Raw genomic sequence first — 15,436 nt, forward strand, 5'->3', positions numbered from 1 at the left:
TGGCGCGTGGCTATTTAAATGATTAAATACCCCAAAACTAATAGAAGGATGGAACAGTCTCAATTCCATGTATAAATACCCCAAAACTAATAGAAGGATGGAACAGTCTCAATTCCATGTATAAATACCCCAAAACTAATAGAAGGATGGTGTGGTGGCAATTCCCATTATGACTCTTGGGTTCATGAGTACAGTATCCCCTGTATCCATTGAAAAGCAGTCATCTATACCAGCAACAAAATATTTGTGTGTACACTGTGTGTATATATATATATATATATATGTAAATTCTGTAGTAAATGCTGTGGATTATGTCAGCATATATATGTATATGAAAAACAGTATATTCAGGGAGGACAGTATATGCAGGACTATGCAGGTGTATATTTATATCAGGAACACAGTATACAAAGTTAGCACTGTATGTACAAAGCTGAGAAGTTATAGGTATATCTTATATACACACAGATAATACAGTACGTTCTGCACTGTGCACTTGTATGTATAATGGGAATAATCTGGTATATAGAGCTATGACAGATGCATCTCTGTGCAGGTGGATAGAAGATAACCAGGGAGCGCAGGAGATACGTTACAGACAAGCAGAGGCTGGATTGAAGCAATAATACAAGACATATAAATAAATACAGCACCTTGCTGATCATGTCATAGCTGGCTTGGGCAGTGGGCGGGCTGACAGGGGGGTGCCGGATTCCGACATTTGCTGACAACTTTTTGGACGCAAACCAGGAACTGGGTGGCGACAACCAGTGACTCATCCTAGAGGGGCGGGATTCGTGCAGACTCTCAGGGTTATACGGTACACCCACCAGTAGGGCGCTTAGTATAAACTAACACAGGTAGCGAAGTGACGAGGGTTGGTGAATTGATTTTTCCAGCCTGCTGGTGGTACAGCCGGGCTCCCCCTACACCACCTACCTGTTTGCGCTCTCTACATTAACGTAACTAAACGCACCCGGCAGCGCCTCCCGCCTAGACGTGTGGGCGATTTCCTTTCAGCCGCGTAGTGGCACAATCTCCGGAGGGCCCCGAGGGGGAGCAGCCCCTGGTGCAATTGCACCCCCTGCTCCCTTGGTAGTTATGCCACTGAGGGGCCCACTCTCAGTACTATTACAATTCCTCTCCTCACGCAACCTCTATTCTGCTAGTCTCTTTTCTTTACATGCTATAATCATTATTCAATCTATTTAGTCTCTTTGGTCTCATAGAAATAGGTAATGGCCATGAAATATGCCAAATGTTTTGAAACAGGAGGGCCCACTGACACCTGGGCCCACTGGGAGTTTTCCTGGTATCCCTGTGGGCCAGTTCAACACTGCTCTTAAAGGAACAGTTCAGTGTGAAAATAAAAACTGTGTAAATAGGCTGTGCAAAATAAAAAATGTTTCTAATATAGCTAGTTAGCCAAATATGTAATGTATAAAGACTGGAGTGAACAGATGTCTAATAAAACAGCCAGAATCCAACTTTCTTCTTTACAGTTCGATAACTCTGAGCTAGTCAGCGACTTGAAGGGGGGCCACATGGTACATTTCTGTTCAGTGAGTTTGTAATTGATCCTCAGCATTCAGCTCAGATTCAAAAGCAACAGAAATGACCCATGTGGCCCCCCCCTCAAGTCTCTGATTGGTTACTGCCTGGTAGCCAGGGTAACCAGTCAGTGTAAACCAAGAGAGCTGAAAAGCAGGAAGTAGTGTTCAGACTGATATGTTATACATCAAATCACTCCAGCCTTTATACATTAAATTTTTGCCTAACTAACTATATCAGAAACATTTTCTATTTTGCACAGCCTATCTATTTACCCAGTTTTTATTTTTACACTGAACAATTCCTTTAAGTGAATGTTTGAGTACACAACTGCTGGAGGAGCTACTGTGGTGTCTATGTAGAGCAGGCATGTCCAAAGTACGGCCCTTTTTCAAATTTACACCGGCCCTCAGCCTCCATCATGAATTTAATAATAATGAGGCCCCTCAGCACAGTGCGATCAGGAATCCCATAGCAGTAATATTAGTGAAATGATCTGCCACTTGTCTATACTGCTGCCTGTGTGCTGAAGGTGTTAGCAATAGACACTTACTGGCATGTAGAGACTCGCTGTTTTCACATACTTCTTTAGGGCTGAAGGTGTCAATAGCTGTACTGACGTACCAGTACAGTAAACTAAAGAAGTACGGTGTCACTACGTTCCAGTACGTGTCTATTGCTAACACCTTCAGCACACAGGCAGCAGTATAGACCAAGTGGCAGATCATCACTAATGTGCCCAAATATTACTGCTACGATTACTCGATTCCTTTAATTTAATATTAATGGTTCAAAAAATGTCGGGCTGAATGGTCGGCCCCCACACATTTTCACCTCACCAAATCTGGCCCTCGTTGCAAAAAGTTTGGGCACCCCTGATGTAGAGAATGAGTGGGAGCATGCAGTGTGATAAATACAGAGTACACCTTGGGCAGTTGGGCAATGCCGTACGAGTGCCCTTGGCAACCAGCCCGCGCATTCGGTAACGCACGTGCACCGCCATACGCTTTGGGGGACACAAGTTCGCGGCCGCGCAGACGTGGAACGAGGTCTTGCGCAAACGTGAACAGAGGGCCTGCGGCAGCCCTTACGTAATGTTTTTCAGTGGTGGACTAGGGGTAGGCTGCTTATGAGGTAAGTGCCTGGCGTCCCCAAGCTTTGCGCCCTAGGCACCTGTCTCTTCTGCCTACACCTAGTTTCTACCCTGTGCTGGGGTGCCACACTCACAGTGTAATTATGACATTTCCTCGAGTCTCAATGGACCTTTTCCAGATGTTTTAATTGAACAGCTTCTGTCCTTTAAATTACAGCCATGGGTTAAAACCACACAGAAATCAAACCATTTGATGTTTGTGGCGTGTAGCCCATTAGTTAAAAAAAAATAAAAGTTATACTCAATAAAATCAAGCCATGTTGGTATGTGATATAACAGCCCAAAAAGCAGTACATTTTTATAATTAACACATTATATTATTAACTGTAACCACTGTAGTGTAGTGCAGTATGTCAATACTATAAATATAAAAGATATCTTTACCAACATCTGAATGACTCACATCTGTTTATTTCTCTAAATCCTCCACTATTTGATTTTTCTACCTATATTTTATATTACTTTTCTATTTCTCCGGTCATACATTCAAACATCTGCTGATCAAAGAGGTCACCAAACAAGCAGATTTGTGTTACCAATGTGCTTGCCAACTTAATCATTGGATCCTTGGCCAGAAATTGTATCATAATGCAGGCCTATGCATTCCCTGTTGGAGAATGCGATCCAAAATTAGAAGGAATTTAAGAGGGATATAAATGAGCTGGAGAGAGTGCAGAGACGTGCAACTAAACTGGTTAGAGGTGTGGAAGACTTAAATTATGAGGGTAGACTGTCAAGGTTGGGGTTGTTTTCTCTGGAAAAAAGGCGCTTGCGAGGGGACATGATTACACTTTACATTAGAGGACATTATAGACAAATAGCAGGGGACCTTTTTTACCCATAAAGTGGATCACGTACCAGAGGCCACCCCTTTATACTAGAAGAAAAGAACTTTCATTTGAAGCAACGTAGGGGGTTCTTCACAGTCAGGACAGTGAGGTTGTGGGATGCACTGCTGGATAATGTGATGGCTGATTCAGTTAATGCCTTTAAGAATGGCTTGGATGATTTTTTGGACAGACAGAATATCAAAGGCTATTGTGATACTAAACTCTATAGTTAGTATAGGTATGGGTATATATAATTTGTGTGAAAGTATGGAGGGGTGTGTGTATGGATGCTGGGGTTGGACTTGATGGACTTTGTTTTTTTTGAACCCGATTTAACTATGTAATTATGAACTCCAGCAGAATTACTGCAAATAAACTTTAATTCTGAGTGGTGGCATACACAACATGTTTCGGGTACAATACCCTTTATCAAGTGAAATCACTTGATAAAGGGTATTTCACTTGATCAAGTGATTTCACTTGATAAAGGGTATTGTACCCGAAACATGTTGTGTATGCCACCACTTGTAATTAAAGTTTATTTGCAGTAATTCTGCTGGAGTTCCTTTTCCTTCCTCCCTAATTTTGGATCGCATGTAGCAACTGCTGCACAGAGCAGCCGTATAGGAATTGGACACAATTCGTGTGAAATTTGTACTGACCACCATCCCCCGCTTCCATTTGGACTGTTGGAGAATGTGTTCCAATTCAGTCCTTGTCTGACAGGAGTTTCTAACCTGAAAGATAATGCCTATAAAAAGTAAACTCCGCTTGGACAATTTTGTTCACAGTGGATTTTTTTTTGACACTGATCATTGTAAATAGACTACTTCATGTCAAACTGAAAACATCTCTCCCTCTATCTTTTTGTATCTATAGTATTCTTTCCATTTATTTCACATTTGTAACTCCTGTTTCCTTCCTCTATCTGTGTATCTAGGGCCAGTGCTGCCCTAGGCACCGGACAACCCCCCACTTCTCTCTGCGTTTAGCGTATGTGCAGATGCCATCTGGCAGTCCGGCTAATGCAACAATTGCAGCAGGGGCATTTGCCAACACCACCTCAACTCTGCCATTGGATTAACCTGCAAGTATCTGGTGGCAGGCTAGGGGTTTTTTTTTTTTTTTTAAATTCTGAGCCCCTTTTTCAGATGTGGGCTTTTGAATGACTTTATGTTAAACGGAATGTCAACCCAAAAAATATTTTTTTGCTTTAAGGGGACCCATCACCCCCCAAAAAAACATCACATTAAATAAGCAAAATTAACTTTAATTACACTATAGAAATTATTTGAAACTTGTTTCTTTCAGTCCAGGAATTCATAATTATAGCAAAGAGGCAGGAGCCATTTTGTGGACACTGTTATTAAGACAAGCCTTGTATCGTCTCAGAATCTTGTTTGTGCACCAGAATGGAGGACCTGATGTCCATCCCCATGCCCTGGCTACAATTAAATGGTGAAGAGAACTGGGGGAATCTGTGGAGAGCAGTGACATCTAGGAAGTAGATGAAAGTAATTTCCTGCCTAAGGCATAGAGGAGGGGCAGGCAATATTTGATTGACAGTTGAGATTTTTAAATTAGCTTACAACAACTGTGAATGCTTAAATAAAATATAGAAATTGCATTTCATGTTTAATTTGAAAAGGACTTTTATTATACAGCTTTTTGTGTCTGGGTGACAGGTCCACTTTAATAAATAAAAACATTATTCTAAGCAACTTTGCAATATACATTCATTACAAATTTTCTTTGGTTTTTAAGATATTTGTATTGTATATTGTATTGCATTGCTATTGCAAGCAGTGTTTGTTTGTCCTTTCTATTCTCTGCCCTGATGGCTCAGACTTTGATACAATGTAAGGTAATCCAGTTGATTAACAGACTTGTTTCTGCTGAGGAACTAAAACATTTGCAACATTGTTTAAAAAGTAACAACCAGGTGTTATAGGAACAGTAACACGTAAAAATTAAAGTGTTTTAAATTAATGAAACTATAATGTACTGTTGCCCTGCACTGGTGCAATGGGTGTGTTTTCTTTACAAAGACTACTATAGTTTATATAAATAAGCTGCTGTGTAGCCATGGGGGCAGCCATTCAAAGCACAGGTTACGTAGCAGATACCAGATGCACTCTGTAGAATCACACTCTATTCTATTACAGGGCTTATCTGTTAACTTTTCATTTAGCAGTAACATCAATGTTTATATAGTAATAGAGGTTGAATTAAGTCCACAAACTTCTTGCGTACGAAAATGTGAATTTTTAAGTGAATATATTTTTGGAATTTGGAAAAAAATATCAAATGTAGCAATAAAGACTGAGCACAATTTAATTTAACTTTTATCATGCATTCAATAAATACATGGCATTTGCCCTGGTCAGCATGCAAGTGAACGCATTAATACTGCATGTATCCTGTAACCATTTACCCTACAGCTGTGTATACACAATTTTATTTACTCATTTGGGTATCAATCTCAACTGTAGCAGATGTGTGCTATGTCATTGTAATGAAAAGGCATTTAGTATATTTAAACTAAAGGCCATTGTAGAAGACATAATATACTATTGTTTTGGGGTTTTTTACAGTATTTGTTAGACCCTGGTTAAATTCTTTAACTAATGACTTGGGTATGTGTATAGAGGAAGTCCGGTTCAGGCAAGGCAAATATTGTTAGTTGACTTTGTATTCTGTTTCTGTCATTTTACATATATTTTATTTTGTTTGTGCCTCAGGTTGTCTAGATTTAATTCATTTGGAATCTGGAGGACTAGTAATGTTCCTTGCATTGCACTTATAAAGTTGCTGTGGCATCATAAAATGGTTAACAGTTTTTTTTACTGAAGGTTGCTTATTGACTGCACAAAAGGCACCTTTGTGTATGAGCCTCAGTTAAACTTAACCTTTTCAGGCTCTGTGTACATCTGCAAATTTTAGCAGGTGTTAAGTACAGGACATGCTCCTTGTATTTTCTTGTGCGCCTGCTTTATGGTTCCAAAATGTTAGACACCCCAGTGATCATAACCATTTACCCAAGACCCTGGTCTGGTTCTCCTGTTTGCTGAAAACTGCATCGGCCCAGGATACTACTGTAGGAGCACCACATTACAATCTCTTTCCAGTTTCTAAATCCTCTCTCTGTTCCAGTCTGGATGCGTATGTGCAGTAGTGTGGAAAGCCAAAATTTAAACTGCAGACTGAAGAGAAGAATAAATAAGTGGTTGAAGATTGTGATGTGGTGCTCGTACAGTAGTAGGTTGGTACAGTTTTCAGGAACACCAGCACAAGGTATCGTGTAACCTTTCCTTCTCCTTTAAGTAAGCCCAGAAGCATATGCGTTGCCTATTCAAATGTGTACATATTTTCAACTGGGAGTCTGTCTACTCTGAACAACTTTCTTAAGGCTACACTAATAAATGCTGCTGAAGTTTAGGCTTTCTCCTTGTCCATTTTGATCCTACTAATTACAAGTGTGGAAAAGTATTGGCCATTGTCCATTTATGCAGAGAATGAAATAAGAATGTTTTTTTTTTTGCCTGTGTTTTATTTTCCAGTTATTCAAGAATCATGGAGGTTTTACGTCCTGCCTTGATTAATATTGGAGGGAGGATATACAGGAAAAATACAGTTCGAGAAGATTATCATCAAAATGAGGAAGAAGAGGATGATTTTTACAGAGGTAAATACAAACTGCATCACAAAAGCAAATTTGTGCATTCACTTGTGAATAACTGCTTTCAGTTTAATCCAGGTATTTATAAGGATATAAACTCTTAAAATTAAATAAATAAATATACTCTACGAGTGGCCTAATTCAGCAAATAAGGGTTACAGCATAAAACATTAGGATCTGATGAATCTTGCTTACAAGAGCTTACAATCTTCAAGGTTAGGGAAAAAGTGATACATAAAAAAATGTTCAAAACAATTGCTGATGATCCTTTATGGTATGTTGACCATAATTTATGGTGCATTTGATTTTTTTTTTTTTTTTTTTTTTTTTACAGGTGAGTAGTGAGGGTTTGTAGGAACGGGGGAAGACAGGCTAAAGAAGACTTTCATCCAAGAATGAGATGAGGTCATGGGAAGAAAAGAGGCACAAATATGAGAAGCAGGGATGAGATGTAGGGAGGCAAGGGAGCAGTTTCATTGTTGAATGTGCTGGATTTAATTTGAGACTACAAAGGAGCCGCTGAAAGATTTGCATAAGGAAGCAATTGATATCAAAATGTATGAGACTAGCAACAGCATTTAAAACAGATTAGTCTGCAGAAAACGTTATATCCAGTTTAGTGTATTTCTACATAAGCTGCTGATAAAAACATATAATAAGATCTTTATGGATATGCAAGCATTAGTCTGGCTTCACTGACAGATTCTAAAATAGTTTTTTAGAATCTGTCAGTAACCTAGTTAAGTTGCGTTGAAAAAAGACAGAAGTCTATCATGTTCAATCCCTCAAAATGAAACCCAGTGCGCGCACACACACACGTACACACGTACACACACACGTATATAAAATGGTTGCTGGTGTCCGCACTCTTTTCTTATTAGAGCAGGAGTGCACAATCAATATTGTAGATAGTGGTGTGAAGGATCAGCACTCTCCCATTAGCTTAGTGAATGAAGTGTTGTTTTATTGAATACACAACATTAGATCCTGAAAAAAAGCTGAAGCACACCAGGATTCATCTCAAAAAGATACCTTGTTTATTCGATCAACGTTTCGGTCCTCACCAGGGGCCTTTATCAAAATACACAAACAAATAAGTGAAAACACCGACCACCAAAATACACCCACTATGCAGGTGTGTCGATTGACCAATTAGTGGCATCAATTCCATTGGTGCAAAGAAGATAACATTCTTAAAGCAATTTCTTTGCACCAATGGATTTGATGTTCACTAATTGGTCAATCGACACACCTGTATGGTTGGTGTGTTTTGGTGGTGGGTGTTTTCACTTATTTGTTTATCTTGATAAAGGCCCCTGGTGAGGGCCGAAACGTTGATCGAATAAACAAGGTATCTTTTTGAGATAAATCCTGGTGTATATATATAGGAACATGCCTTAAAACTACAAAACTGGCAGGAAAACAACAGGGGGAGATTCACCAATGTGTTAAGCTCAATGATATATACAATAGTAACACTAGCAACATCCTGTTCCTTTTGTTGCAACAATGTTGCAAGTTTAGCAACATAAAATAACAAAATTCATAGTAGATAAGGTTACAGTAATGTGCTATTGGGTTATAATGTGATTTTAATCTGTGTTTAGATCATGAATGAGAAGTAACAGTGAGTGTATTATACATTTAGGGAATATATACGTTTAGTAAAATACTAAATGAGGGTTTGCTAATGACGTTGATCATTTGATGACACTGCAGCTGTTGTTTTCTTGCCAGTTGTGTAGTTTTAAGGCATGTTCATAGATGTTTTGCGTACTTTGAGAAAGGCCTCGTGGAGGCCGAAACATCAGTCTTTAGCCATTTTTAGCAATAAAAAATCTTTTTAAGACCTGAGAGTGCTGATCTTTTTTGAAGAAGATTCCCCAGCAAAGACGGGTGTGTTAATCATCTGGCTTGTCTTACATTGTATCAACAGTCTGAACCACCAAGACAGAGAATAGAAAGGGACAAACTAACACTGCTTTCAATAGCAAAACATAAACAAATAACTTAAAAACCATAGACAATTTGTTATGAATGCAATAAGCAAAGTTTCTTAGAATTATGTTTGCTTTTATTAGGAAAAAAAACATGTTTTGAGTTGACATTCCCTTTGAAAATATCCTCAGCATAGTACAATATAATGCATAAGTCGCATATACAGTATGTTATTTCTACCAAACTTGCATTGTATTTTTTCTTATTCTGTTGTAGAATCTGTGGAGTGTTTGGATGAGCCTTGTGATGACTTCACAGTAAAAGAGACTGATAAAGGATTTCAGTGTACAATAGATCTTCCCAGTCAACTATTTAAGTAAGTTAAATTGTAATTGAATTCATTTTTTTTAAAGGAATAAACAATTAATTTCATCCAATCCATGCTACGGTAAGGTGGGGCATCCAGTTTCCTCTTCTTTCTATAGCTGGGTTCACTTTAAAGTGTAAAGTTTGCCACCAGACACCAGCTAGATGTCTGTGATTTTAGACTCAAATGACCTGATTTTTGACCTCATTATTTTCTGGGTGGGAGCAAGAAGGCAATGTGCTTTATTTTCACTCTAGATACTAGTAGAATGTGGACTAGAAGAATAAACTCTAGATCTGCTATGCAGTATGTATATTTAAGTGACTGCTAAATACTCTATACATATTAAATCAACCCAGCAGTCCATTACTTTGTTTTCACTTATTTTAAATAATTGAGGATGAACACCTAATTAGCAGATACTAGTATTGTTCAGTTTGTTTAAAAAAGTTTCACTCTATATTATTATAGCAAATGATACTGAGTCTTTGTTTGCCTGTGCAAAAAGTTGGATTTATTTGACATTTTTTTAGGTTGCAGGTATTTCTGCACTGCCTAAGCTTAGGCTAACCAGCATTTAGGACTCCTTTGAGCTAATACAGGATCTACCAAATAGGCACCAGACAGAGAGCCAGCCAAGATTTAAAAAAAAGTTAGAGCTGAAAGTTAGCACAAACATTTGACAAACATTTTTTTTCTTTGGTTTACAAGTAAATATAACTATATATATTTAGGTCAATATTTATACCCTTCTTTATGAAGCTGATGTGTGCTATTGTCCTAGATACATCATTGGTAAGAAAGGAGAAACCAAGAGGAATTTGGAATCTGAAACACGTACCTCTATCAGCATTCCCAGGCCTGGTGCAGAAGGAGACATAAGTAAGTTGCATTTACTTCCAGTTTTTACAGAGTAAAACTTGTGTTTAATTGAGATTACCTTGGTTTCAGTTTTAGATTAATTGTCGCTTTAAAGCATGTCTAGGCTAGTCCTACATGCAGACCCCCAAATGGAATATGTCACCTTATAATTAACTTTCACTTAATATAAATTTTTGTCTAATTTTAAATGATTTGCCTTCCTCTTCTGCTTTTTCCAGGTTGCAACTGAAAACCACTGCCTAGTCATTAGGGTAATTTGAATCCTAGCAAGCAGATGGCATCTGAAATTCCAAAAAAAAAACAAAAAAAAACGAATTTGTAAAACTTGGGTGAATAGAATCAACCCGAAAACTAGGGGTTGGGTTGGCCAACCATTATGGGTTAGGGGTAGGTGCAGGTCAGACCAGGGGAGGTACATTTTTACCCTGTCTTGGGTGCGGGTCCTATAATGGCAACATTTTAGGATTGGGTTAAGGTTTTGAGGCTTATGGTCAGGTGTGGGTTGAGTTTATCTGACCTACGCATCACTACAGGGAGCATATGATTTTTTTCATAACATATTTGTTTTGGTGAAAACATTGAAATATTTTCTGAACAATGTAGCATTTCTGTTGAAGATGGTAGAAAACATGTTGACAACCTATAAATTCACATCTATATTAGCCAATCCCAACCCAATTTTTGCTCAAAGTCTATAACATTCTATCAGCATAGGAATTGAAAAGGTACCGTTGCTCATCCAAGGCATGGACATGTTACTAGGCGTCCCCCCAAATTGTGCTGTTCACTGAAAGGGGTAAACCAGCACTGATTCATAAAACACTATTCCAGGTCTGTAATAAATGCAAGAGGCCATTTTAATAATAATCCTCCCGCTCTGTGTGCAACCAATTCTGTATTGCAGCATACAGAACTGGAACCTTCTTAAAGGGGTCTTTCACCTTAGCTTTTAGTATGATGTAGAGACTGATAATCTGAGACAATTTGCAATTGGTTTAATTTTTTATTATTTGTGGTTTTGGGTTATTTAGCTTTTTATTTCCACAGCTCTCTGGGTTGCAATTTCAGCAATCTGCTTGCTAGGGTCTAATTTACCCTAACAATCATACATTAATTTAAATCAGAGTCGGGAATATGAAAAGGAGAGGGCCTGAATAGAAAGATGAGTAATAAAAAGTAGCAATAACAATACATTTGTAGCCTTAAAGAGCATTTATTTTTTAGATGGGGTCTGTGACCCCCATTTGAAAGCTGGAAAGAGTCAGTGGAAAAAGCCAAATAGTTAAAAAACCAATAAAAAGAAAAAATGAAGGCCAAATTAAAAGTTGCTTAGAATCATCCATTTTATTACTTAGTAAAAGTTAATTTAAAGCAGAATCACCCCTTAAAACATATAACTAAAACATCACTCTCCACCTTAGAGTTTATTATCAATGTGCAAAAATTATACAGTTAGCCTTTTTTTAAATAACAATTTGACTTGTATGGTATTTATATATCCTAGGACCTTCGGTTTTAGGTGTGTATACATGTATGCCAAAGACATAAACCATGTATTGTGATCACTGATACCATATGACGGTGCTTTTAAATGTTTCCAGTGATATAACTTGTTCTGGAGCTTTAGTTGCCTTTTAACTACACTTTTATAAAAAAAAAAAGTGTAGTAAAAATATATCCACTGAGTATCTGAATTTTGCTATTTTATTATTTTAGCAGCAGGTGGCGTACTAGTACTAAATACACATTTTCTTGATCAATGTATCTTTAATGCATTTATTTGTTTTGCTTGATGGTCTTTCCAGCATGAAGCTGATTGCAGATATTAAAATATTACTTTACTTTGATTTGCAATCTGTGCAAAAATTAATGAAGGGAACAGCTATGTGTGTGTGTATATACACAGTCATATGAAAATGTTTGGGAACCCCTCTCAGCCTGCATAATAATTTAATCCAATTCAACAAAAAAGATAACAGTGGTATGTCTTTCATTTCCCAGGAACATCTGAGTACTGGGGTGTTTCCTGAACAAAGATTTTTAGTGAAGCAGTATTCAGTTGTATGAAATTAAATCAAATGTGAAAAACTGTTGCTTAAAAGTTGCAAATTTTTATATGATCATTTAATTTATTGTAAAATTACATAAAAAGCTCTTAGATACTATTAGAAATACTGACACATAAAATCCTAGTCTCCTGGAGTCTAGTTTTCGGAGCTACACTGCCCCAACTTCTAGCTGTCTGGGTGCAGCAACCTGACTTCCTCAAGCTCTCCTTGCTGAGACAGAAAACAGATTTTGGACTGCTGCAACGGGGTGATGTTGGGGCTCAAAGTGTGACCCAGGGTCTATGTGTGCAATTCTATATATATACAGTCATATAAAAAAGTTTGGGAACCCCTCTCAGCCTGCTTAATAATTTACTCCACTTTCAACAAAAAAGATAACAGTGGTTTGTCTTTCGTTTCCCAGGAACATCTGAGTACTGGGGTGTTTTCTGAACAAAGATTTTTAGTGAAGCAGTATTCAGTTGTATGAAATTAAATCAAATGAGAAAAACTGGCTTGTACTTTTGCTAATTTGAATGTATGTAACTGCTCAATACTGATTGCTGGCAACACCCAATTGGTTGGATTAGTGCGTTAAGCCTTGAACTTCATAGGCAGGTGTGTCCAATCATGAGAAAAGGTATTTAAGGTGGCCAATTGCAAGTTGTGCTTCTGTTTGACTCTCCTCTGAAGAGTGACAGCATGGGATCCTCAAAGCAACTCTCAAAAGATCTGAAAACAAAGATTGTTCAGTATCATGGTTTAGGGCAACAGTGCCCAAACTTTACTAATGCGAGGTCTACTTTTAGTGATATTGTCCCATTATGATCTTCATCCATAAAAGCATTGTTAGCAATCTGTTCCAGCATGAAATAGAAGGGTGAATTAGACAAGCAGTTTGTTGGCGGTGTCTTGAGATCAACTGATCTCTAGCTAAAGGTTTACTGGTAGATCTCGATCTACCATTTGGGCACCCCTGGTTTAGGGGAAGGCTACAAAAATCCATCTCAGAGGGGTTTAAACTGTCAGTTTCAACTGTTAGTAATGTAACCAGGAAATGGAAGGCCACAGGCACAGTTGTTGTAAAACTCAGGTCTGGCAGGCCAAGATAAATACAGGAGCAGCATATGCAGAGGATTGTGAGATTGGTTACATACAACCCAAAGATCACCTCCAAAGACCTGCAAGAACATCTTGCTGCAGATGGTGTATCTGTTCATCGTTCTATAATTCAGCGCAATTTTCACAAAAAAGATCTGTATGACACGGTGATGAGAAAGAAGCCCTTTCTGCACTCACGCCACAACCAGAGTCGCTTGTTGTATGCAAAAGCCACAGTCATTTTGGAACAAAGTGCTTTGGACTGATGAGACAAAAATTGAGTTATTTGGTCATAACAAAAAGCACTTTGCATGGCGGAAGAAGAACACCGCATTCACCACTTTACTAACATATTAAACAGCAAATATATCATCGAATGACAGCACTCCAAGAAATTCATAACAAAAACAAAAAAGATAATGAAAATAAAGGTTTATTTTAGCCAACGTTTCGGTTCCCTTTGTCAGGGAAAACAAATATATATATATATATATATATATATATATATATAATATATATATATATATATATATATATATATATATATATATATATATATATATATATATATATATATATATATATATATATATATATATATATAGTCTGTGTAAAACGACCGCACTCTGTAGACCGGACTTAGTATAATTCCTGTGGGTGCAGGGTCCAAAAATTTATATGTAGATTAGCTCATAAGGATCCGCACACCAAGATTCTTTCATCAAAATTCAGTGCTTTATTCAGTACATAGATCCGACGTTTCGGCCCACATTAGGGCCTTTTTCAAGGATAATGCATGTACAACAAAATGGTGCTTTTATACCACTCCCCCATTTGAATCTGGCGCCAAAAATGACGTCATTAACCCCAAAAGATATATATATATATTTTTTTTTTTATATATATATATTTTGGATATTCATACCTTAAGTCTACTAAAAATTGCTTAAACCAATACATAAACCCAGTAGGCTGGTTTTGTTTCCAATAAGCTTTAATTAGATCTTAGTTGGGATCAAGTACAAAGTACTGTTATATTATTTCAGAGGAAAAGAAATAATATTTTAAAATGTAGAATTATTGTGATGAAATGAAGTCTATGGGAAATGGCCATCCTGCAATTCAGAGCTTTCTGCATATGGGTTTCTGAATAATGGATCCCCTCCATACAATAACTGTATGGAGACTGGATCTATTTTGTAGAAGAAAACTATTGCTTTGAAAAAAATAAATTCTGTCCCTGATAAGGTGAAAAGCATTATTGTGAATGGCAGTTCAACACCTGCCCATTAAAATTAGCTGTTGCTTAATGACAGAACATGAACATGTGTAAGCCGTAATTACAATTTATATTTTTTCACATTACACAGTAATACTTTTGAACTGTAAAGAATTGAAAGAGTAATTATCTCCCTCCTCCCGCTGTCACAAGTACTCAACTTAATTAGGCATTAATTAAATCTCATTGTACACACACCATTTTAACTCTGTATACCAGCACTGATGTTATCCAGTTGGTCAAATACATATTTATTTTAAATCCCTTTTTTAAGCATTTGCAAATCTTTTACATTTATGGCTTGCGGAGATACAAGAATACCCATAAAAGTAAGTATATTCATAAGGGAGCTCTGGGAATGATGTCAGACCTTTCTGTTAGCTTACGTTATTATTCATTTACCATAGGTCTCTAATGATCATCTGCAATGGGGTACACACAAGTCCTTGAGGCGCAATAAATCCCTGTGCAGTTGAGATTTTATCTTTCATTTCGTTTGTTGGTTGGTTGGAGATTATATACTTACTAACTGCCCATGTTTTCTCCTTCTTAATATTTCCCTTTTTTAATTTTGTCTGCATATCTAATTTGTTCCAGTCAGTTTTATA

General features: G+C 37.4%; 1 protein-coding gene across 1 annotated transcript in view; it reads left to right on the plus strand.

Moving 5' to 3' along the window:
- The window catches only part of ascc1.L (activating signal cointegrator 1 complex subunit 1 L homeolog), a 139,863-nt gene that overhangs the window by 351 nt on the left and 124,076 nt on the right, over window positions 1–15,436 (plus strand). The window contains exons 2-4 of the mRNA XM_018225393.2: window positions 7,095–7,219; window positions 9,428–9,527; window positions 10,303–10,400. Coding sequence (XP_018080882.1) covers window positions 7,108–7,219; window positions 9,428–9,527; window positions 10,303–10,400 — 310 coding nt within the window. The 5' untranslated portion in view covers window positions 7,095–7,107. The remainder of the gene's footprint in view (window positions 1–7,094; window positions 7,220–9,427; window positions 9,528–10,302; window positions 10,401–15,436) is intronic.

The sequence above is a fragment of the Xenopus laevis genome, chromosome 7L (assembly GCF_017654675.1).
Source record: "Xenopus laevis strain J_2021 chromosome 7L, Xenopus_laevis_v10.1, whole genome shotgun sequence".
Lineage (NCBI taxonomy): Eukaryota > Metazoa > Chordata > Amphibia > Anura > Pipidae > Xenopus > Xenopus laevis.